General features: G+C 42.6%; 1 protein-coding gene across 1 annotated transcript in view; it reads right to left on the bottom strand.

The window, feature by feature from the left end:
• The window catches only part of LOC149276757 (CDK-activating kinase assembly factor MAT1), a 43,171-nt gene that overhangs the window by 3,098 nt on the left and 14,967 nt on the right, over positions 1 to 25,106 (bottom strand). The window contains exon 7 of the mRNA XM_089503346.1: positions 10,413 to 10,534. Coding sequence (XP_089359472.1) covers positions 10,413 to 10,534 — 122 coding nt within the window. The remainder of the gene's footprint in view (positions 1 to 10,412; positions 10,535 to 25,106) is intronic.

Below are 25,106 nucleotides of genomic sequence, written 5' to 3'. Positions count from 1 at the left end.
CTACTGGAAGCTGCATTCCATTCTTCCGATCTTATTGAAAAAATATGTATTTTTCTAAAGACTATATTTCCTGAAATCGCTAAAATTCAAAACAAAGATCTTGCGGGCCATAGAATACCAACACTGGGGGATTCTGCTCGGGGGGACAAAGACTTGAATACCTTTGTGGCTAAAAAAAAGGGTTCAAAGATATCAAAAACCCAAACCATAATCACATTTTACTCGATAAGTTGGTCACATTCCACATTCTTTGTTGAGGCAGAAAGCGGGTTTCCGAAGCCTTCCAAAGTTCTTTCAAAAAAAGTAAAAAGAAAAAATTACAAAAAAAAGTGGAAAATTCTTAACTTTCCTCTATTTTACACCCATTGGTTATTTTTATCTCCATTTTCCACAATTGGAGAGGTAACTACTTATGAGACACAGTACCATAAATGATTATTTTAAACAAATCTCACGTTTTGTTTTTTTTACGGAGAAAAAAAATCAATATATTAAAATTGGGTTTTAATCACCATTTTCCAAAAACACGTTGTCTCCTGTCTGACTGGGTTTATTGAGGAATTAGGATTTCATACCCAAAATAACAAATTCGCTACCTGCCTGGTTATATCTGAAATAAATAGACTACATAGTAGAATATTTCTAAATTATTTTTTCCCCTCTTTTATTATTTTTTCAGGCTTAATATTTATTAGAAAAAAATTTAATAGAAAAACCCCCCCAAAAAACCCACTTCTGGATATTCCAGTTGCAGTAGCTGACGTTTCAGTTTATTTATAATATCCCCTTTTCTGGTTTTCCTTTGCTTTTGGAAGTATTTACTGCGTGAAACTTCTAAACATTCCGCCAGACGGAATGAATTCATTTTGCCAGCCAAAGCCTTGTTCTGGTTGCTCGGGGGCGAGCGGCGGTAACCATATTCCGTTAACGCAAACATCTTCAAAGCATGATTTTGATTTATATATTTTTTTCCGGGAACAACAGAAAGAGTTAGTGATGGTTTATGCTTTCGGCAAATGTCAACACCGGGTAAGCATGGATTCCCTTTACATTCTAGAGCTTCTGGTTTACGATTCAATCTGCTGACATAGTAGATGAAAGGAGAGAGATAAAGCTCAATGATGGAATTTCACCGGATAACCTTGAAGAAAATTAAAATAAAATGTAAAAAAAATTCCCCTTTTGCTACTTTTTTTTTTTTTAGTATTTTTTTTTCTTTTTTTTTGTATTTCTTAAGAAACTGGTATTTTGGTAAACATTTCGAATAGCCATCAACTAACAGCCAATTTGCCAAATAGCTTTTTTTTCCGCCTCTGATGTAGTTCAACGATGCGTTGATTGAAACATTACATGACAAACAGATGAAGCTGTACAACCAAGTGAAAAAACTGGGAGCTCATTCCCGAGTACCCATTTTCTCCTTAATATACACCAAAATGCAGATACGGACTATGGCACTTTAAGGCCAGCAGGCGATATATCCCATGCGTGCAGCCGCTTGCTGGACACACTAATCTGCTTTCTTGGATCACTTGGCCAGCCTGTTGCGCATTTGGGCATCTCCACCAGATGCCACCATGCTAAAGCGTTGGGTTGGTGGCTGAGGATACACAAAGTGCAGGCGCCGTTATTAGGTATATCAAGCCACTTTAACGGATGTCAGGTCCAATAAGGAACTCTCATTTATTGGATCATCCCACTTAGTGAATGGGGTCCCAGGGAGTTTTTATTCTGTTCCTCCGTGAGCTCAGAGACTATCGACGCGGCCTCTCATCCTAATCGCGTTATCTCTGCTCCACGTCAGACCGTAATGCTGCTAAGCCTCTTTCTGGTACTTATTTGCGGAGCTATTTTCTTGTTCCTCCAAACGATTCCGGAATTCATTAGCGTTCCATTTTAGTAATGAGCGGATAATGATTATTTCTGGTAACCGTGCTATCGCTTGCAGGAAACATTCCTTTAGCAGCGAAATGCTTCCGCTGGTAAGTCTTGTGGAAATGGAGCGTTTAAAGGCATTCCTTAACAATCGGGACACCTGCCCTTCCATTTGTCATTTGCTCCCCTGCCAGCTGTCTCGGCTCTCAACGCCCAGCCTGGCCAAAAAATGTAAAAAAAAAAATAAAATAAAAAAATGCTTCGTTTTCCGGTGGGCCGCGGTCAGACTCCCAGTTTGCATTTCTTAATTGCAGACGGCAAGCAAGCATTTTATCGTCATTTCTGGCACGGAGCACAAGGACAGGAGCTGCAGGACCCGTCCGCATGACGTTCCTGGGCGCCGTATCTACATTTAGTACATGACTATAACAGGCTTCATAAGTAGTTGACCCTAGGACAGGAGGTCACTCAGCGGGGTTTCTCTCGCTCCGTTTGGAAAGGCCTCCGAACAAGTTGCAACTTCACTGAAGGTTTAAACGATTTAGAATGTCAGCAAGCTAAACATAACTGACACGTAGACATAGAAGACGTGGCAAGGAAACAATACTGAATGAAAGCGAATGGCAGCCATTGTACGTGCAATAAGTCATGATGAATTAAGATGAATCGTGAAAAAGAGATGAAGCAAAGTGCACCCCGGCTCCGATCCAGCTTCCATCAAGCGTTAGGCACAATAATTACTACCAGGATTTCTGGTCTTTGATCAAACCCCTCAGTCTCTGGTTCCTCTGGATCAAAACGGTCTTGGCCAACAAGCATTATCTGGATGTCCACTCGGCCCAAGCGCAGGAGGCGTCACGACACCACATCACCCACGGTTATAGGACCATTTTGGAGAATATGTACTGATTATTGCTGCTAAACCCCGGGGCCACATTTCAGATGGAATGCCAGCCGATCAAGGAAGCATAAGACATCGGTTCCTGCTTCTAGTGGATTTACACAATTCAGATTAGTGAATAAGTACAAATTGGGTGACGTCATTAAATATAATAATTCGTTTTCTCATTCACGATTACAGACCAAGCCCTCCAAGAGCTCTGAGTTGGCCAGAACATCAACATTTGGCATCTCCCATCTTGACTATTGCAACTCAGCCTTAACTGACCCCCGTCTTATACAGTTTGCCCCCTTAGAAGCCACCATGAATGCTGCTGCTAGGCTTATCTTCCTTACCCATCACTCTCCTAACGCCTCTCCCCTCTGTCAGTCTCTTCACTAGTTCCCAGGGGGCTTCAGATTCAATTTAAATCCCCCGAGTCCCACCACAATAGAGATTGCAGTTCCCCTATCTACATCTCCTTACTTTTCTCCAAACTCACACCTACCCGGTCACTCGGATTTCTGCGTCTCGTATGCAAGACTGCTCAATGTCCAGACCCTTTAGAACGCCCTACCTCCGTTTATATTACTCGCTCAGCCTTACCCCTCGCTGTCTGGCGTCTCGTGCCCTCTTATGCCCCATCTCCTTCTAGATCACAAGCTCACTTTTAGCAGGGCCCTCCTCAGCTTTGCGTTCTGTAAGTCCAAATTGTTATGCGATGCGCTACTTTTTACGTCCTGCTTACTCATGGTAGGGAGATGCGGAATACGATGGCGCTATAAAAATACACTGTGTTACAAGAACCATCACTTTGTAACTGAAGAAAGCGTTGAGTTTAGATACAAGGCTCCATCCCTTCAATACCACCGCTGAGCCCACCTTCGAAGACCACCGTCTTCTTCCGAGCGATCGTACTTCCGAAGATGTTGCAAATGTCCATGCCCTATCCACTCCAGCTGTTCAGAGTATAAATAAAAAAAATATATAAGTCAGCAAGGACGGCGTAATAAATCATCGCTGAAACAGCAAGACCAAAGATGCAGGAGTCGAGAACATGCTGGCCACGTTCTGTTCTGAAGGCTCCAGCCTTTGTGCTGCCGTGAATCAGACTAGGAAAAGAATAATAGTGTTGGAGATATTTACGGCGCTAAGAAATTAAGTATATAAGTCATAAATTATATTATTATTTCTAAAAACTTTTTTTTTCTTTTTTAATTAAAAAATAGAAGCACATCTTGCAGCTTACACCTACTTCCTCGTCGTTGGGTCGAGGAAAACACGGAAACGCAACATCAAAAGGATAGGTTAAAAAAAAAATTAAAAAAAAATTATATATATATTTAAGGCACAAACTAATATATTCAATTATTTTGTACTTTTGTGAATAGAAAAAAACTATATTGTCTGGCAAAAAAGATCACTTTACAGCACCCACATATAGATAATTTATAAAAAAAATACATATTTAAAAACTGATGACTGGGTAATATTTTAGCTTCACTTTTATTACCAGAGAGGACGATATATTGTTTGTTTTGGTCCAAAAATCGTTTAAAATCTTTGTCTATTTTTATTAATACGATGAAATACGGCTATAGAATGTTTTTGGATTTAATACAAGATGCAGAAAGGTGATAACTTAATCTTTATATTGAAACAAATCGGGTCATAAATAAGACATTGTGTATACTATTATTATTATTATTATATATTTTTATTTTTTTTTAAGTAATACATATTTTAAGAAATTGGAGATGCTAATGCAGTAACCTGATATGCGGGTGGTATTTACTAAAACGTACTTTCTCCCTTTTTCACGGTAAAATAAGACGCACTCTCTACGCCAAAGCTCTGGAAGTTCCGGCATAATAAAACCTTTTGCGATTAATGTTTTATTACACCTCTCTTTTGATGGATTGTTAGCTCTTTGAGCCGGGCCCTCCTCTGTAAGTTTCTGTAAGTCAAATTCTTATGTTATATACTACTTGTTATGTCCTGTCTACCCATTGTACAGCGCTACGGAATATGAAGGCGCTACATAAAACAATAAATAATGATTTGGAGGTATCTTTCTACCTGTGATACATTAATATCCATGTGGTGGAGAACACAAAACACTAAGAAACGTATCCAACGAGAGATCTCTGTTCCATCTCCTTCCTATCAAGGGTTTCACTTTACACAAAGGAAGGTCTCTAACGTTCACGCTGCAATTATTAGGGTTGAGTTTGGCCGTTACTAACGCATGGGAATTTTCTTTCTGTTCTATAGCGGCGCATTTTCAAGACGACCCTTCTTATTCTCACTCTTCGAAAACATAGTTTCGCTTTTTGTTTGGGTAATAAGCCTTGGGTAGGGTGGTGACCACCACGAGGCAACATTCTAATGTCTACTTGTTGGGCGTTCATTGGGAAAGATAGGGCGGTGATTGCCCTTCATTCTACACGAGCCAGTTTAATGAGACGGGTAAGCTCGACTTGGGACAGCCAACTTGACCTTTGGCCGTTAATTGATAAATAGAGTAACCTGAACCCAGCTCTAAATGTCTGTTGTCCTGGGTCAATTTCGGTGACCTTCCCAGCGCCGGTCACTAGTAGACAGGGCATTTGCCACCAAGCTCTCTGGGCCAGCCATGTTTGCTTGGGCTGCAGAGACACGGGGCATCGAGACAATGTTTCAGTGCAAGACACGTTGCCCAGATACTCGGTTCCCAACACCTTTTACGTCCGGAGCGCTGATGGCGGCCAATAGCCTGGAATTCTCCGATGGAAGCAGGGGCCGGTTCACAGGGGTAGTCATTCACCCCTAGACACACTATGGGTGCCTATTCATAAATCCAGCCTTGGCTACATATCTCCGCGTAACACCTAGCGCTTGGGTGATCAGACAGCTTACGCAATAAGGAGGAATCCTCTTAGAATCCGTGAATTACGACCGTATAATATATATTGTGCACTTAATTAGTTTTACTCGTGTAAATGTGAGTTTTCTTTGGAACCCGGCACCTCGGGAAATTGTAGAAATAAAAACCATGCCTCCCCCTCTCATTAAAGGTTTGTAATATATATACACCGGTATATAGTTTCCTATAAATCTAGCTGAACCCCCCCCAATAATAATAATAATAGTCTGTATTATCTCCTGAGTAAAGAACTAATTTCCCTTGGAAGATTGAAATGCAGGTTTTTAAACCCAAATATCCTTTCCAAGCAGTAATTTAAGTGCTAAGAACGATCATATCTGATGTTTTAGACTGTGCCAGGTTTGTGCCAAAGCAAAGGTTGTGGTGATCGTTACCGGGAGCCTAATAGCGCCGGTAAATATATAAAAAAAAAAAAAAAAAAATAGTTATTTCTATGGAGATTTACACATTTTAGTTGAACGCGTTGAGAAAATGGTGACGTAAGAGACATTTTCTTTAACAATAATAAAAGTTCTGGGTTCATCGTTATAACCGATCATCTGAATATAATTGTGATCTAGTAATTAACCGTGTATGTGCCAATGAACGATAAGAGGCTCCTCTTTCGTTCATAGAAGCCCCTCCGTCATTATTCTATGAAACGAAGACTTAAGATAAAGAAAATACGTTGTTTCCTCAGTTGTTCCAAATGCGTAAATACGCCAAGAACAGAACGTTTGCAGCCTATCAGGGCTTTCTCTTATGTCACATGACTCCCAGCAAGAATTACTCTAGCCCAACAAATGTACTATACATACACACACTATACACACACACACACACAGTATACATACATACACACATACACACACATACTATACATACATATACACACAAACACATTTTAACGTTACAATTTTTTTTTGTTTCACAGATCACTCTTTTTGGAATGAAAAACGTTAAGCCTATTTGTCTAATTTGCGAGGAAGTGACACACACACAAAAAAATACTAAAAATGGGAAGCGTGGTGGTATTTTAAATAAGAATCAGAACCCAGATTATGATGCAAATCGAGCAAAGTTACAAAAGGTACGTCCCGGCGGCGACAGCATAAAGCGGAACGCAGACGTTCACGCGGCCCAAGCGATCTGTGCAAAGGAAAGAACATAAAGTCGTTTATTTGTTACGTGGCAGCAAAAGTTTGGCTTCCCGTGAGATACAATTAAGTCAAAGATACCTTAGGAATGAAGGTATATCCCCGCTAACCGTACGTTTTCCTCTACTTTAACGAAGTCCATGTCCTTGCACTAGTGAGAAGTGGGGAACCCCGCAGCCGCGTGAAGTCACGCCGCAGATTAAACGCCGCTGTCCTGAAACGCGTTTGTTTTTTTAACAAATTTTTTTTTATTATTATTATTATTTTTTTTTTTTTTTAAGAATAAACATTGGGATTTACAACGTTAAAGCCCACCCTACAAAACGAGCGTTCGGTATAATTACATTTCCTACAGTGACTCGAATCTCTCGGGCATTCCTTCCAGACTAAACAGCCCCATTCAGCTGCCTTGCGTCTGATTGCCGATGAAAGAAACTTGTTTGACAACTGCTTCGAGCAGAAACATATTTTTTCCATGATTGCATTAAAAAAAAAAAAAAAAAAAGCGCCATTGCCAGACGAGCATTCCTAGCACAGAGGCTCACGTTAGATCGATGAGTTAATATCGAAGGAAAAGGCCAACAAAAACATTTACAGCGGACATTTTGCCGTCACGGGCTGCTTTTGAGGTTAATTTAGCGGCGTGCTGCAGCACAAGCCAACTTTTAATATAACTCCACCGTACACACAGACTTCCTCTAGAGCCCCCCCAAACATTTTCCATATTCTCTGCATTTATAGCACCCCAGGGACCCCTTACTGTTAAAGAGCCCACAATATACCCCCAGGTGGGCGTGGAGGAGGCAGAACTCTTTGCTTCATATGCATTATACCTATAATTTCAATGGACAGGGGAGGGCAATTACCCCCGGGGGGGGGGGGGTTTGTCGCTAATGATGTCATTTGACTTTCTCCATTTTTATACCCCTGCTGTTTTGTGTTGTTTTTCTTTTTTTTTTTGGTTAAGAAGTTGTATTTTCTGGTAGGCTGTACTTTGTCACTGGACTGTTGGTGGGAAATTAAACGCCGGTAATTTAATTTTTTACAATGCATCCGCTAAACTAAAGCTTACCCCACGATAAACTGAAATAGACACGGTAGGGGTTCTTGCACTGATATTTTATGTCCTAATAACCATAATTATCCCGCTAAAATCTAATAAAAAAGACAAAAAACTGTTTAAAACAATGTTTTTGTCCCCATAATAATTACTGAATATATATTCACACGAATACACCTACATTTTAATAAAACAAAATTCAGACAGGCTTTAAAAACATACAATATTTAGATTTAAATATATTTAAAAATATATATTTTTTTATATTTAAAATATTTAAAAATATTGAAATAATGTATAAATAATATTCAAAATAATATTTTAAAAATGTAAAGCGCATTTTTTTTGGGGACCAAAACACAGACGGGCATTGAACCTGAATTATGTTCAACTCGGATGTTTTTCCGGTTGACATCCCAGCTCATAGTCAATGATGGATGATAATCATAATAATAATAATAATAATAATAATAAATAATAATTAATGGCTAATAATAATAATTAAATGCTAATAATAAATAATAACAATTGAAGAGGGCAGAGGTGACCAGGAATGACTGGGTTCTACTCATTCATTAATAGAGTGTAAGCTCATAAGAGCAGGCCCTTCTTTTACCTCTATGTGTTAATGGCCATTTTAAATTGTGTTTGTTAAATACTTTCCCTTTCCCATATTGTAATCGTGCCGGGAATCAGATTCCTTATATAAATGTAATACATTAGAAATGGTATCAGACACTACTGTCGCATTTATTTACTGCGCAGACAACAAAAGAAAAGAAGTGTCAGCGCATTCTGAATCGGAAAACACGCTTTTTTTTTTTTCTTTTTTTTTTTATTTTTAAAAATTACTATTATTTAAAACTGGTTCTCCACAATACCGCCTCTGTGGTATCGTATAACTCCAGACGTCTGTTTTATCCATCGGACAAACAGACCTCCGGCTCTTACAACCCAAAACCAACTCTGTATTCCAAGGTCAAAATATTTCCACCAATTTTCTATAAAGACACAAAACCATTGCGAGAATCCCAAGTTCCTTTGACTGTGTAGGTCATTGTCTATCCAAACTCCCTGCAGAGATGATTATATGCTAGGGTTCGGATTTACATTCATTTACATATGGTTTCAATAGCACATGTTTTTTCCTTCTGCCACCTATAACTTATAGGGGAATTCACACTAAAAATATTCTTCCCCTTGCACATAACCCCCAACTCTATATATAGTTGACAAAAGCCTGGTTTTATCTCATTTCCCCCCAATAACCTCCTTTTATCTGCAGACCTGGAGGCCGCCGTGATATTTTGGGTGACTTTCCCGGCTCAAACACCGCGCTGAGCCGATGCTTTATGCCAATGAAGTCCCTTCCTCCATAGACTTTCATTAGTCAGAGAGTCCTGCTGGGTGATTAAGACTGAGCCGTTCTATTGTTTTCCTAAAATAACAGAGCTTGCACACAAATACATGAGTAGTGCGTTGCAGTCTTAGAAGCTTAAGCTGTGTAAATGGTAGAACTGCCTTCAAAAAAGAAAACGGCTTCGTTTTCCTGAAAACTATTTTTTTTTATGCAATTACAGTAATACGTCTTTTCGTTGACCTTTAGACTGCCCTAAGAAAAACTCTTCATTGTAAGAATCACATCTTCCTGGTGTTAGAGGATGAAGATTTGTATACACAAATTTGAACTTGTTATTCTGCGTCTCTGGTTTCATCCGACTCCTTTGTGGCTTAACTTGTGGAAAGACTAATAGGGCTTTAAGGACCTCTGGTCAGGTGCATTCATCATCCCAAAAATAACAAGGGACTTCCCCTAGTATCTGGCGCAGGCTTAGGGGTAATTTTAACTTTATAACCCAAAAAAAAAAACAAGTTTCCTAAGTAAAACATACATCCTTCAGCGTGGAGTAAGGCCAGATAATTGAATTACGCTCTCCCTATGTACTAACGAGAATCCGCAATTAACATGAACAAATCCCCCTCGTAAACATCTGCTAGGTTTGCCGGCTGACAACGCGATCAGCGAAAGTGCAGAGTTCATGGCGTACGAGAGATCGGGTGACAGCACTCGGGATGGAGCAGGTATCAGAGGGTCAAAGGACCAGGCAACATCTGGAATCGCACCTGCATCTAATTACGAAATTGGGACCAACCATAGGTGGTCGGAGACAAACAGATAAAATAACGGCCAACCTTTTCCGAGGCTTATCCTGTGTTACATCTCCAGTAGGGTCGGAATATTTAATGGTCCAGACTGGTTACGGCAAAGTATGAAGCGCTAGCTCCCTGGCCCACTCTGATTTAACGATATTGGGCGTCAGGTTGTTATCTGTCGGAGTTCTATCTATGCTGCTTTTCGTAAATATGTTTCGGACCAACAGAGATTTTAACTCAGTACTTTTCATATTTATTGCCCATTCTGAAAAGGTTCTGGGGCCGGGTGTCTTCTGCACGCTAGACATTAGTAAACAGGTTAACGCAAATGTGTAGTGGTTAGTGAAACGCACATCGGGCGACACAGCGGACTGTACTTACCCCTGTCTACCCAGCGTTTCTATTTGTGGAACTGATGGTCCGTATGTCTCTATATGAAGAGGCCGGTACTGATATAATACTTCCTCCAGCTTTGGGATTGTCACAGAAGAGATATGCTGACCCTGGAAAAAAATAACAATATATATTTAAATTAATATAAAAAAATGTGGTTTTCCTTCAAAAACAATAACATTTCTAAGTGACCCCAAATGTCTGAATGGTAGTGTGCATATGTAATGTGTATATATATATATATATATATATATTTATATATTTTTTTTATTTGTAATGATATATTCAATTTTTTTATGGAATATCTTCATAGGTGTAAAAAGGCCCTGTATCACTCCCATCACTCCTGTGTTCCAATGGTCCTTTATCACTCCCATCACTCCTGTGTTCCAATGGCCCTTTATCACTCCCATCACTCCTGTGTTCCAATGGCCCTTTATCACTCCCATCACTCCTGTGTTCCAATGGCCCTTTATCACTCCCATCACTCCTGTGTTCCAATGGCCCTTTATCACTCCCATTACTTTTGAATGGTCGTGTATATAAAAATAAAAATCTATATCAGCCTATTTAGTTCTTCCTCCCCAACTTCATGGCAGTTAAAGGCCTCTTTTCCCAATATTTTTGGCAATATGTTCAGCTGCTGTAGGAGGTCACTTGGACCCTGGTCTTGATCCAGAATGCCTATCCCATGCATGTCTTAATAACTTCACTGGATTAACCTTTACCACCCCCGCTGGAAGGCAGAAATACTTTCTTACACTACATCTAAGCATCTGAACGTGTCCTGGAACTTCTACGTTTACCCAAAAAAAGGCACAGAGGTTGCTACAATGCAAAGGAACCGGACAGCAATACGCCGAAACCACCTCTCTCTAACGGAGATCATCAAGCGTTCCATATCTACTGGCTGCCCCAGAGTAAAGAGACCAAGAAGGCTTTTGCTTAAAATAAATAGAGGGATGTATGCAACAAATATATATATATATCTGAATACATATACAAAATACTTCATTTTCCATCTCCAACTAAAACATCTGCATAAATGTTTTCCTGCAAATATTTTTATTTTTGTAACCATTATTTATTTTTTACTATTCAATGGTCTTTTTTTTTCTTTTTTTTTTTTGCAACAAGGTAACAAAACACAAATCGATAAATTCTTGGTAAATAAATAAATGTGGCAAGGCAGCCGGTGAGTTTTCCAAAGGACGGCATAAAAGTCATACTGGGGAGGAGAAATCCACAATCCTAAAAAGCAGCAAAAAACAGGGAAAAGGGGCACACAAATCACAAATATATATATACTTGTTCTGAATGAGAACATGAATACTGTAGGAATTATCTACAAGGGTATTTAAGTGGCTCTCTGATTTCTCCCAGCGATCCGGTATAATTTTAGCGTTTGGAATGGCGAAGTGACACGTTTCCGATGATTGTGACAAGCTGGAGGCAATTGCATTGTCACTCAATTACTACATGCCCTGCAGAGGGCACTCACTCACCACCCATCATTAATGACATCACATGTATCACATATATATATACACATACACATATATATGATGGGAGTGATAAAGGGCCATTGGAACACAGGAGTGATGGGAGTGATAAAGGGCAATTGGAACACAGGAGTGATGGGAGTGATAAAGGGCCATTGGAACACAGGAGTGATGGGAGTGATAAAGGGCCACTGGAACACAGGAGTGATGGGAGTGATAAAGGGCCATTGGAACACAGGAGTGATGGGAGTGATAAAGGGCCATTGGAACACAGGAGTGATGGGAGTGATGGGAGTGATAAAGGGCCATTGGAACACAGGAGTGATGGGAGTGATAAAGGGTCTCTGTACATCTATGAAGAGATTCCATTAAAAAAAATCAGCCGTTTCCAAATACAATAGTCATTTACAACATTAACCCCGTCTGTGCTGGAATTCTGATCCATTTCATGTTATTTTAATGGACAAAATGTGCTTTTCTTTCAAAAACAAGGACATTTCTAAGTGACCCCAAATGTCTTAAACGGCCCATCCGGACGTTATATCCACTACAGATTGAGTATACTATTACTAAATAATTATTACTACATAGCACAGTAACAATGCATTAGAGTCCATGAAAAATAGATTTCAATGGCGGAGCTTTCCTTCCACAGACTGGCTGCTTCAAGCAACCAATCAGTGCTCAGAATCGTCAGACCACGGAGAAGGAGGGCAGCTGCAGCGCTGCAGCTTCTACCTCATGCTTTATTTTTCCAGTAAACTGTCCCTTTAACATTAAAACAAAGCCAGAGTACTCCTTTAACCAGTTTGTGACCAATGAGGTTCATAAAACTAAGATACAAGCAGAAACATGGAGGGGCCAAACAAGTCGCTAATCACAGACTTGGAAGACCCCTCCGACCGCTAAAACACGAGTAGGGGCCACATAATCTCATAGGAAGCCCACGGCTCTTTCTGCTCAATTTCTTCTCCAGTTATTTTCTTCCTGTTATTCTTCTTAGCAGCAGAACCGACAGACGGCTCCGTTTTTCCGAGTGAGAACCCTCAGAGAGACGTAAAGCCGCTGCGGTTGGAATATCGTGCGTTAGCCGCATAGCAGAATACGCCGGACATTGAGTTACACAAAACATGCGGCTCCCGACATATTTACTGGAGAACGTATACGTTTCTTTTCTGTGCCCGAGGGGCTTCTCAGGCATTAGGATACTGTACAGGCTGCTGAAAGTGTGATATATTACGATATTAAAAAGGAACGTAATACAATGGAGGGCTGTGTATAAGAGCAGAACCAGAAGCAAGCAAGAAAAGCTAGGGGAGCTGGGTTCAATGTCAGCGATAAACGACGGGTAACCGAATGGCAATCCTCGCGTAGGTTGTAAAAAAACGAGAGACTGAATTTTACCATTCTTTTTACAGTTGAAGGCGTTGGTTTCAATCCAGAATAACATATTCTTTTCCTCTAAGTGAACTTTCAGGATGCTTTTACAGTTTATACAGCTACAACCAATCAGTGCCTGCTTTTGTGTCACATGAGAATTAAGCATTCCCAGCAAAAATCTTATATATCTTCATAGGCGTACAGAGGCCCTTTATCACTCCCATCACTCCTGTGTTCCAATGGCCCTTTATCACTCCCATCACTCCTGTTGTGTTCGCTAATCTAAGTTTAAGTTTAAAAGGCTGATTGATGGTTAGAAAACCCTTTTGTGATGATGTTACAGCCAAAAATGTCCTTGTTTTCCATGAAAGTGGCTAAGTGACCCCAAACCTCTGAACGGTAGTTTGTGTATATATAGTGTGTGTATATATATATACACCGTATTGGCTCGGATATAGGCCGCCCCTGTGCATAGGCCGCACCCTAAAAGTTTGGTGCTTTTTTTAAAGAAAATTTTTTTTATATAGGCCACTCTGTCCCCCCCTCCCGAGATATGCTGCCACTCTGTCCCCCCCCTCCCGAGATATGCTGCCACTCTGTCCCCCCCGAGATATGCTGCCACTGTCCCCCCCCCCCGAGATATGCTGCCACTCTGCCCCCCCCCCCGACTTACCAGATCAGACTCCCGGGTGTCTTGCGGGGCCGGCGGGGGACATCTACACAATATGCGTATACAACTTCCGGTGCCGGGACTCAGCAGATGTGCCGGCACCGGAAGTTGTATACGCGTATTGCGTAGATGTCCCCCGCCGGCCCTGCAAGACACCCGGGAGTCTGCTCTGGTAAGTCTTGGGGGCAGAGGTAAAACGCATCGTGCGGACGGTCACCGCTGCCGGTGAACGTCTGCACGATGCGCTTAGACAACCTCCCGTGCCGCACCCCCCCCCCGTGGGAAGTGCTGGCAGGGGAGGCTGTCTGAGCGTATCGGGGAGTAGGATGCAGGTCCCCTGCACCGCTGCGGGGGATCTGTATCCTAACCCTGCTGCCTGCCCGGCGCCCGGAACTGCATGTCCCGGGCGTCGGGCGCTAGACCAACATGTTTGTTCCTCTGAGGAATCCTGAAGATCACCTGCAGTTTTAGGCAGTGGCGTTGCTACAGGGGGGCAAGGGGGGGGCAATTGCCCCCCCTAGGTTAATCCTTGCCCCCCCGCCGAATTTGGAATAAAGTCGCAATGCGACTTTAAATCCCGTCTTTTTTATCTATTTATATATTTATTAATGCGGAGGAGAGAGAGGGTGCGGCCCGCGTAAGATCGGCAGCCAGGGCAACTGATCTTACGCGGGCCGCACCTCGAGCCCTGCTACTTACCTGTGGGAGGGTCTTCTGTACTGCATAGAGGAAGTGGAACCCAGCAGAGTTCACATGACTCTGCTCCAGTCCTGCTTCCTCTGTGCAGTACCAGAGAACGCAGTTAGCAATTGCTGTTAGCAATCACACTCCTATCATGCCAAGTCAGCCAGTACATGCTGAAACCTAGCTAGCTGCCCCCCTTGTGTATTGATGCTGCCAGCAGTATGGGGTCTACACATCACTTACAGCCACCCTGTACCAGCATGTACTGGCTGACCTGGCATAATAGGAGTGTGATTGCTAACAGCAATCACAGCAAGCACAGTCCCATCATGCCTAGGTACCAGCATTTACTGGTTGCCTGGGTATGATAGGAGTGTGATTGCTGTGTGGGCAGTGTGGACGCCGGGGCTGGCTTTGGGGTGTGCAACCTGTGATCTATGCCTGTAATTTAGGGGGTTTTAAATATACCTTTTAATGACGTGTTTTTATGTGAATTCCAATTGATCTATACCTGCAAAGCTGGGTTTTTGTGTTATTCTGTAGATCCATATCTATATATTTCCATACATTATTTATGTATACCTGCAAATACAGGGTTTGTATGTCTTGTTCAGTTGATTAATACCTGCAATGCTGTTTCCATGTATTTATTTGATCTATACCTGCAATGCTACGTTTCATATATTATTATTGTATACCTGCAAATACAGGATTTGTATGTCTGATTCTGTTTATTTGATATATACCTTCAGTGCTGAGATCACAAGTTAATTTCAGTTGATCTATATATGCAAAGCTTGGTTTGTGTGTTAATGTGTTGATTTATACCTGCTATCGGCAACTGGGGCTAATGTTAATATATATGGGCAGCAGGGGCATCAATACACAAGGGGCAAAAACACTAAGGGGGGTATAAACGACAATGCAGTGTGAAAAATCCATCCTGATGTAGATGTCTGTAACGTAGATTGTGTCCTGCTGTTTGTGTGTTTTTGGTTATCCTCGGGTGTGTGTGTGTAGGTGTTGGTGTGCCAGAGTCTGTCCTGGTGTGTGTTTGGGTGTTGGTGTGGCAGAGCCTGTCCTGGTGTGTGTGTTCAGTTGTCAGAGTGGCAGAGGCTGTCCTAAGGTGTGTGTTTGGGTGTCAGTGTGTAAGAGCCTGTCCTGGTGTGTGTGTGTCTGGGTGTCGGGGTGACAGAGCCTGTGTTGGTGTGTGTGTCTGGGTGTTGGTGTGACAGAGCCTGTGTTGGTGTGTGTGTCTGGGTGTTGGTGTGACAGAGCCTGTCCTGGTGTGTGTGTGTCTGGGTGTCGGGGTGACAGAGCCTGTGTTGGTGTGTGTGTTTGGTCATCTGTTTCCTGGCACTTAACTTACAGTAGGAATTATTTAATTTATATTTATGCAGAGATAAAATGCCCTCCTGAAGTTGTAGTGACTTTAGGGGACAAAACGTTCAAGGCCCTGAAATCATTTAGTGGAAAAGTTATTTATTGTGTTATAATATTTTCTTCAAGAATTAGTCGCACTCAATTGTGGCTCCAGGCTTCCCATGTTGAATGATCACGTATTATTTTAGCCCAATAACAAAAGTATAATTCCATAGCACATTACTTTTGGAAATTATGAATGCCCCCCCAGTTTGACTGTGGTATCTTGTGTGCCCCCCTATATATTGTTTCTAGAGTCGCCACTGGTTTTAGGGATGTCACACCTAGTGAATAAAAAAATCACACAGGGTTGACAAGAAGGTCAGGAGACAGATTTAGGATCGGACGTCATTTTCTATTTGCATAGAAGCCAAAGGACGAGAGCGAACACTAAGAGAGAACGGGCAGCTAAAGCAAAGACGTAATCATTTGTTAGTCAAATCCGCTCATGAACAAACAAAAAGTTCCAGGAGGTGGGACTGTTTGAAATTCATATAGGAAAATATGGCAGGGGCGTTTCCAAGGCAACAGGGGTATTGGCTTTCATGTGGTTCAGAACGTGACGGAGATGTGCAGATCCTCGACTGGGACTCGGCATTAAAAGCCAAGGGCCTGAAACCTATAAATCCAGCTTCCAGCAGAACGGACATTATATTATTGCCCTACAGAATATGTTATTACCGTATTGTCCTGATTATAGGCCCCACTCTTATAGTTTGGTGCCTTTTCATGGGCGACAATAAAATACTTTATAGTCATTTTAAGGTCCTGCACTAAGGTGCATCATTAATTAAGGAGGGGGGGCCTTAAAAAGGCAATAAAGTATGGGGCTACAATACAACACTTTAAAGCCCTCCCCTTAATTCATGATGCACCATCTTACTAAAAAAAAAAAGAGGGTGGAACTATTTTTCAGCTCTCGTTGCCCGAGGACTGCATTACCGACGGACCACGCTACCGGAAATGCTTAACTTCATCTGGCTCAGCACAGGAGCGGTAAAAATGCACCGCTCGCCATTCTGAATATATAACACACACCCCCACTGCCATTATAGGCCACACCCCCAATTTAAAGATTTAAAATAGGGGTGTGGCCTATAACCTGGCCAATATGGTATTTGTAGCAAGCCGTTGCATAAATAGTAACTTTATAACGTATTCATGAAACTACCGGGGAGCCTCTTTCAGATGAGACACGATGGATACGCATATAGAGGAAAGAACGCGTATCCACTATAGAACCAGGAACATAATAAGAGGGGGTTTACTGCCAGGCATTTGGGGCAGGATCATGGCGGAGGGTCTCTCGCTCAGCTGCCCCTGGCAGGCAAGCGTCCAGCGCTTCTCCGCTGCACCCTCTGGTTACGAAGCGAGAAAACAGCCGGTATTTGGTTACACCTTTTCGATACAGGGGGTTTCTGCGGGGCTCCCGAAAATAGTCCCAATGACAGATGGAAATCTCAGATTTTCCATCTGTACGTTAACACGTCATTATCCGTGTGCCGAGAAAAAAAACCGCGTGTTTTAATCCCCTTCCTGACTGACGAGGATCAGATGTGTTGTAAAACGGGTACGCGCTTTTCACACCAACGGCTGGAACGACATTTCATGGCGAATACACTTAAAACGCGAAGAGGCCGCCGTTTTCAGCGTGGAATACATGATGAGTAACATCGGATACTCATGGGCCGCGATTATTTTCTCCAAAGGTTTTTATTCAGCAAAGAAAAAACACGGCCGGCCGACGTATCGCTGATAATCTCCGCTCTGCCGAGAAGACACCTTCGCTCCTTGGAGGTCAACAATCGGATATTTTTAGACATTCCAATGGAGTCTTTCGTTCAAGTTCATCACGCTGAGGATAGAAGGGGCTTGGAAAACACTGGAATGTCCAGAAGAAAGGATAAAGCCGATTTTACACCAAGAGAAAATTGAGTTTTTGGCTTTTGGGACCTCAGAGATCTCGTCTTCCATCCAAAATGTATCAACTTCAGCCAAAGACTTTATTTTCTCTTCGGATAAAAGGGCTAGATCTACTTTTCTGGACATTCCAATGTTATCCAAGCCCCGTATCATCAGCGTAAGCTGCCTCACCTACTTTTTCCACCTAGGGGGCCGGCAAATCCAGGGTCGGCACAGAGTCATAGGATGTTAAGCATGGATACAATGCCTGGCTGCTATTGTGTTCCAGAATTGTTCTTTATATGTAACCCTCGATGGGTTAAACAGCAGCCAGTTGGGGGTTAATCACCCCTGGCCACGAAGATGATAAAAATGACAGAATCTGTAGGTTGACAATATAGAGGAGTAATAGTAAGTTAAATAATATAAATAAACATGCTCCGTTGGGATAAAAGTGACGGGTAAAGCCTAAAACAAGATATAATGCTTGTTTGTCAATAACACAACGTGAGGAAGACCCGACGCGTTTCCCCGTAAGGCTTCTTCAGAGGTAAATGGTGTCTTTTGGGCAGTACTAGCTGCAAAAAGGGACATGCGGCTAGATGGCCGAGATATTGGTACAAAAGGGGGTAATGAATAACTGTAGATGTAGAGAATGTCTGCTGTAGAAATGAAAACCTAGTTATGGCTCAACCAATAGCAGCAGAGGAGCGAGTCTCTTCTCCGACGCGAAAAGCCAAGCAACAGAACGCGTCTGCTAGGTGTTTCACCAAACGATGGCGGGTACTGAGGCTCAAATGGTCGCCGACAGACAAAATGTTTTAAAAACCGATTCCCAAAGCACAATAAAAGCAAGTCAATCCATAGACGCGCACAACTTGCCAACAGACCGGCCCCTGTCCGGCCCATCTAGTCTCCACATTTCTCCTGCTTAATCAGTCGTTGGTTTCGTCTTAGATTCACGAGCCATATGCCTATCCCATGCATGTTTAAATTCTGTGGGCTCTCTACCACTTCTGCTGGGAGGCTGTTCCACTTATCTACCACCCTCTCAGCAAAGCCAAAAAAAAAACAAAAAAACTTTCTTCCATTCCATCTAAGCATCTAGTGTTAAACTTCCCTCCTGTCTGTTCTCAAATAGCTTAATGTCTCTCTCTTCTCTTCCCTAAACCCGACATATTGAGACCCCTCAGTCTCTCCTGATTAATTTTAGATTCTTCTAAATAAAGTTGCGTAAGAAACTTTATTCTTGAACGGCTGATTTTTTAGCCCAATATTCTCCAAACTTATTTTTTTTGCCTTTCGTCCAAGACAAGTAAAATCCTAACAACCACCACCACAAATGTGTTTAGCTCTGGGGGGGGGCAAGTCAGGTTATCCCCCCCCCCAAATCCAAATTTCTGAGCCAAAGGAACAGAAGCCCAGAAATGCTGAGAGTGTTTTGCGGCGAATGCGGCAAATTTATAGAGTGCTTTATCCGGTAAGGGGCGTGCGCCCCGCTCCGTTCAATCTGAGTGCTTCTAAAGAACAGACCCCTTTCTCATCCAGCAGTTTTTTCTCCTCGGATACCCCACAATGTGTTTTGTTACGGAAACGAGCCAGAGATTTCTTGCGCAGGCAGGTAATTAGTTCCAACCGGGGTAAAAGTATAACGTAGCACGGAACCCTTAAGCCCTTTTGGAAATAACTGAGCCGGGGGCCCGGAGCGTCCGCCCAGCAGCTGCTCTCACATGTGCTGCTGCCAATCATTCATGATCGCCGTCGCACATTCCAAACTTTACTAATTAATCTCCAATCGCTTTTTCCCCAAAATGGCTTTAAACTAATTGGTTACTTTTGTTAAATAAGTTATATTTTCTGTGTTTTTTTATTTTAATTTTTTTACTGCCAGCACCAATTTTTTTTTGCAAACTCATATTTATATCTGCCGATTAATAATTAGTATTTAAAAAGGGGAACAAATTCAGTTGAAACGGATAATACACTCCTCAACGTGAAACCAATATATATGACCAAAAAAGCCTTTTCTGTGTTTTAAAAAAAAAAGTTCAGGGTTCTAGATATAAATAAATTAGCATTTTATTTATTTGGGGGGTTTTTTTTAGAGAAAAGTTGTCTTATTACCATATCAACCAACAGAATCATCCAATCGCCACACCCTTTCGTAGCTTCGGTCCAATCGCCACGCCCTTTCGTTGCTTCGGTCCAATCGCCACGCCCTTTCGTTGCTTCGGTCCAATCGCCACGCCCTTTCATTGCTTCGGTCCAATCGCCACGCCCTTTCGCTGCTTCGGTCCAATCGCCACACCGTTTCGTTGCTTCGGTCCAATCGCCACGCCGTTTCGTTGCTCCGGTCCAATCGCCTTGCTGTTTCGTTGCTACGGTCCAATCGCCTTGCTGTTTTGTTGCTCCGGTCCAATCGCCTTGCTGTTTCGTTGCTCCGGTCCAATCGCCTTGCTGTTTCGTTGCTACGGTCCAATCGCCTTGCTGTTTTGTTGCTCCGGTCCAATCGCCTTGCTGTTTCGTTGCTCCGGTCCAATCGCCGCGCGGTTTCGTTGTTTTTGTCCGATCACCACTTTTTGTACATAACCTCCAAAGTAGATGTAGGCCCTCAAGGAATGGAAGGAAGATATGTAGATTGGATCGTGCTAAGAATCTGGTCATGTAACCAGAGACCCAAAAGCAAAAACCCAGGGAGTTCCCAGTGCAGACCCCCTGCAGATTCTAATAAGGACCCACTTTCCAACATGCGTAGCCCAGAGTTCAACGGCCCCTTCAGTTATAGCAAACCCTGTTCAGAAGAAAGAAATCATTTTGAGGTTTACACATTAGGGTTTTACATGACAGCGCTCAAGAACCCAAAACAGACCAAGGTTTGAACCACAAGTGTGCACAGTGCTGAACGTACCGGTAACATATCATGTAGGTTACCAATTCCCTGAATATGTTATTTTATATGTAAACACGAATTCCCAGCATAGTCATCCAGCCGTATAAACTTTAAAGTAACAACAAACTACAAAAATTGAAGGTCACCATAAGGAAAGGTGAGCAGTCCAGCGTGGGGGTTAACGGGACAGCTCATGGTCCCCGACACCCCCAGTAAAGAAGAAATCTTAAAATCTCAAATCTACCCTCTTCCTTCGTGGTTCAATGAATCATTCCACTGATTGGTTGCTTGAAGTAGCAAATCAGGTGGAGGAAAGCACTGGAGGGTTGAAAACCCTTATGAGCAGTAGGGTATGAGCAGTAGGTTATGAGCAGGCCACCACCTGAAGCATTCGCTGAGCCAGCATTGGCGCAGACTGCAGGCGAGTATATGCCGAAAAAGGAGATGCATTCGGGCAAATGCATCTTCTATACAGCATATTGGTGGGGGGGGGGGTGTAAAAGGGCAAATGTAAATGGAGAGACCACAAAAAGTTTATGGGCATCTATCATATGTATGTAAGTGTATATGATGGCCGGGGCGTCCCTTTATGGTGTAATTAGGTAAAAAAAAACAATTATTAAGCACTCAGCCAACACAAGACGAGTTAAAAGGCTGTGTTTTTTACATGAGTGGCAGTCATGTTTGGAGCGTTACTATGTGTCTGGAACACACTGCTCCCCCCGCTTGTCTCCGATACACTTGTGCTGCTGTTCCACTGAAGAACCTTCATCCGCGACCTCTGCTGTGACCTCCGAGGCAGTTATGCAGTTTACTGGGTGGGGGGTAAATCCTCCCGGACAAGTCGAACCTGTTCTTTTTGGCATCGAGCCCTCTAGCCAAATACACGGATGGAGCAACAGCTCTCGAACAGTAGCGAAGCTTAGCATGCAACCAAACATCAGCGTGCTTTCAAAATATTCAAAAAGGGTTTGAATAAACAAAGCTTTATCAATATTACATCACGGCCTTTCGGCGGCTTAGCAAAAGCAGGTACTTGAGAACATAATCAGGGGAGATTTTTTCACCGTAGGGTATTTGGTTTTCCATAGTATGACAAGCAATTTATTTTTTCATTGTAATGCGGCTCTCGAACCAAAGTTATGCTTACTGCTAGCAAACAATGTCTAGGGTGTGGGCCAAACGGGGCAAGAAGAAGCAGACAAAGCAATAGAATTATTACAAAAGAAAAAAAAAAGACGTTCCCTAAGACACCAGCTGCAGGGTAATAAGGAGGTGGGGGCCGATTGGAGAAGAAGAATTCTAAACTGCTTAGATATTGTTTGGATCTGGTGGCTTGGAAGCCAGTGGTTGAACCATGTAGACCGTGAGCCACTTTAGGACTGTGGACTCCCATCAATACATATTCAAAAATAAACCGCAAGAACAGATCGATGCGGCTCAAGGTAGACACGGTTCTACAGAACGCTGACATTCGTTAAATGTTACTCAAGATAAAACCCGGCGGGGGCCAGGATTAAAGCTGCAAAGAGAGCCGAGCAAAAAGGGAGATCAAGAGGATGAGGAGTTACCAGTCATTAGAGCAATACGGAACACATTAACATGGTGGACCAGGTCCTTCTAAGACAGGCCGGTGGCATTCTTGTCAAGGTAAAATGCCCATACGAGAGAGATTTAGTCACTGGTACCCTGTCCGCTAAACTGGTTGAAGGTACATAACGGACGGAATAACTGGGGATGGACAAACCCAATCGGCCAAGTAGCTTAGAAGATTTTACTGCTGGAAGCTAACTTTGTCCATCATCTTATTTAGGCATCTATAGATGCCTTCTTTAACGGCTCCTTCAAAAAAAAAATTATAATATGGCCTCTAATATTCCCAATGTATACATCACTGTATCATGTCATACCTCGAAGGAGCTGCCATCATACCAACACCACCCAAAACCATAAGCTGGGAGAAGCAGCCTTCTAATGGTAAATACAAGCAAATGGAAAAAGTTTAAAATCAAACTTTCCGCTATTCTTAAAATTATTATTTTCAGTGGTGGGATCCCTTTCCATTTAATATACCGTATTTGCTCGATTATAAGACGACCTTGATTATAAGACGACCCCCCAAAATCTGAATATTAACTTAGGAAAAAAAGAAAAAGCCTGAATATAAGACGACCCTAAAGGAAAAAAGTTTTACCAGTAAATGTTAATTCATGTAAACTATTTTTTTAAATAAAAGCTATGATTGAGAAAAATATTTTTTTTGTTTTTATTTCCTTGTATTTTCCAACCTGTCCCCCAGTTACGCACATCTGCCCCCAGGCTTGCCACACCAATATGGCACTGTGGCCCATGATATGCCTTTTAACCCTCTATATGCCACTGTGCCCCATGGTATGCCTTTTGACCCCCTATGTGCCACTCTGCCTCCAGAAATGCCTTATACCCCTATATCCCATTCTGGCATTTAGGGGGTTAAAATGCATATTATGGGGCAGAGTGGCATATAGGGAGGTATAAGGCATTCCAGGAGGCAGTGGCATTAAGGGAGTTAAAAGGCATTGTATAGAGCACTCTATAAGGCATTTCAGGAGGCAGAGTGCTCTATTAAATGCCCCCTTAACGCCACTCTGCTTCCTGAAATGCCTTATAACTCCCTATATGCCACTCTGCCCCATAATATGCCTTTTAACCCCCTAAGTGCCAGAGTGGCATATAGGGGTATAAGGCATTCCAGAAATGCCCTATGTCCCCCATTTAACACACACACGCACACACACTTACCGGTGCTTCCAAATTCCTGCTGTATTGCCGGGGCAGCGGGTTGACGTCTCCTTCCGCTGCAGCCGGAAGGAGGTGGAGTTGGCAGCGGGGGGTTGTCTGCGTCCGTCACGGATACCTTTCCCGGCTGTCAGAGATCAGAGTTCCGGCACCTGTGCGGGGAACTCTGATTTCTGACAGTCGGGGAAGGTATCCGCGACGGACGCAGACAACCCCCGCTGCTAGCCACACCTCCTTCCGGCTGCAGCGGACGTTGTCTACGCGGATCGCGTAGACGTCAACCCGCTGCCCCGGCAATACAGCAGGAAGCACCGGTAAGTAAGTGTGGGGGGGGGAGACAGGAGGATCCAGGTCCCCTGCAGCGGTGCGGGGGATCTGGATCTTAGTCTCATAATCAGACCTCTATTTGAGGTCTGATTAGAAGACGACCCCGATTAGAAGACGAGGGGTATTTTTCAGAGCATTTGCTCTGAAAAAAACCTCGTCTTATAATCGAGCAAATACGGTAATCAGACGGTGCCATTGCTTTTAGTAGAACCCCACAAGTTCCGAGACTCCGCCCACCTACACGCCTCTAAGCGTGATGAACGCCCCGCCCATGTCCCGCCTACGAGGGCTTTAATTAATTTCAAGCACAGGGACCCCAGTGGACTTCAGTTTTAAAAGACCATGTAAGAGAACTCTTCGCCATCTGCCCCGATGGTTTCTCTCCTAGGGGGCAAGGCTTCCATTGTACGCTCCGACAAGGTTAAAGTGCGTTTATGAACAAAAGAATGACACAGTGGCACTACAGCGCATAAAACAAATTTATCACCCAATCCCTTCCGGTCACTACCGCGCAGATGGTACGCAGCCTTTCCTTCAATGGTTTCATTTTACACTTTGCCATATGGCAGCCCTATACCGGGGTCACTTACACCTTCTGTGCCTTTTCTCCTTCGTCTTCTGAAACCTAAACACCAGCGTCTTTCACAAATTATAGTTTTTTTCTTTGAAATAAACAGTAGCAGGCAGGGCACACAGGGATGGGTTTGTTGTATGACGGAGCAAAAAAAAAAAGATGAAAATAAAGGAAAGCGATACTGTCTCGGAACAAAGAATTGTTTGGGATGAAACAGATTGCCGGCAGGAGGTCAGAGCAAAGTATCAAAGCACAAGGAGGCCATTCTCATCCATACAAAGTCTGTGCGAACCTCAGAAAAAAAACTCATATATGTTTAAAGCAACGTTACAGAAAGCCGAGTAAGTATCCCCTGTCGAATAATCAGGGGCATCATATTCCATTCACAGGTAAAGGTGCGGTACCAGCTGAATAAAACATTACATCAATAATAATAATAAATACACTATGACGCAAAATAAAGCATTACGTCATAAATACATACAAAAGACGCAGACGTGCCACGGAACATACGCAGTTAAAACTATAAATGTAAAAGGTTCAGAATAAAATT

This window comes from Sceloporus occidentalis, unplaced genomic scaffold (assembly GCF_023333645.1).
Source record: "Sceloporus occidentalis isolate IW3139 unplaced genomic scaffold, rSceOcc1.0.p SCAF_226, whole genome shotgun sequence".
In the NCBI taxonomy this organism is placed as follows: domain Eukaryota; kingdom Metazoa; phylum Chordata; class Lepidosauria; order Squamata; family Phrynosomatidae; genus Sceloporus; species Sceloporus occidentalis.
The sequence above is the reverse complement of the archived record's forward strand: the minus strand, read 5'-3'. Positions and strand labels throughout refer to the sequence as shown.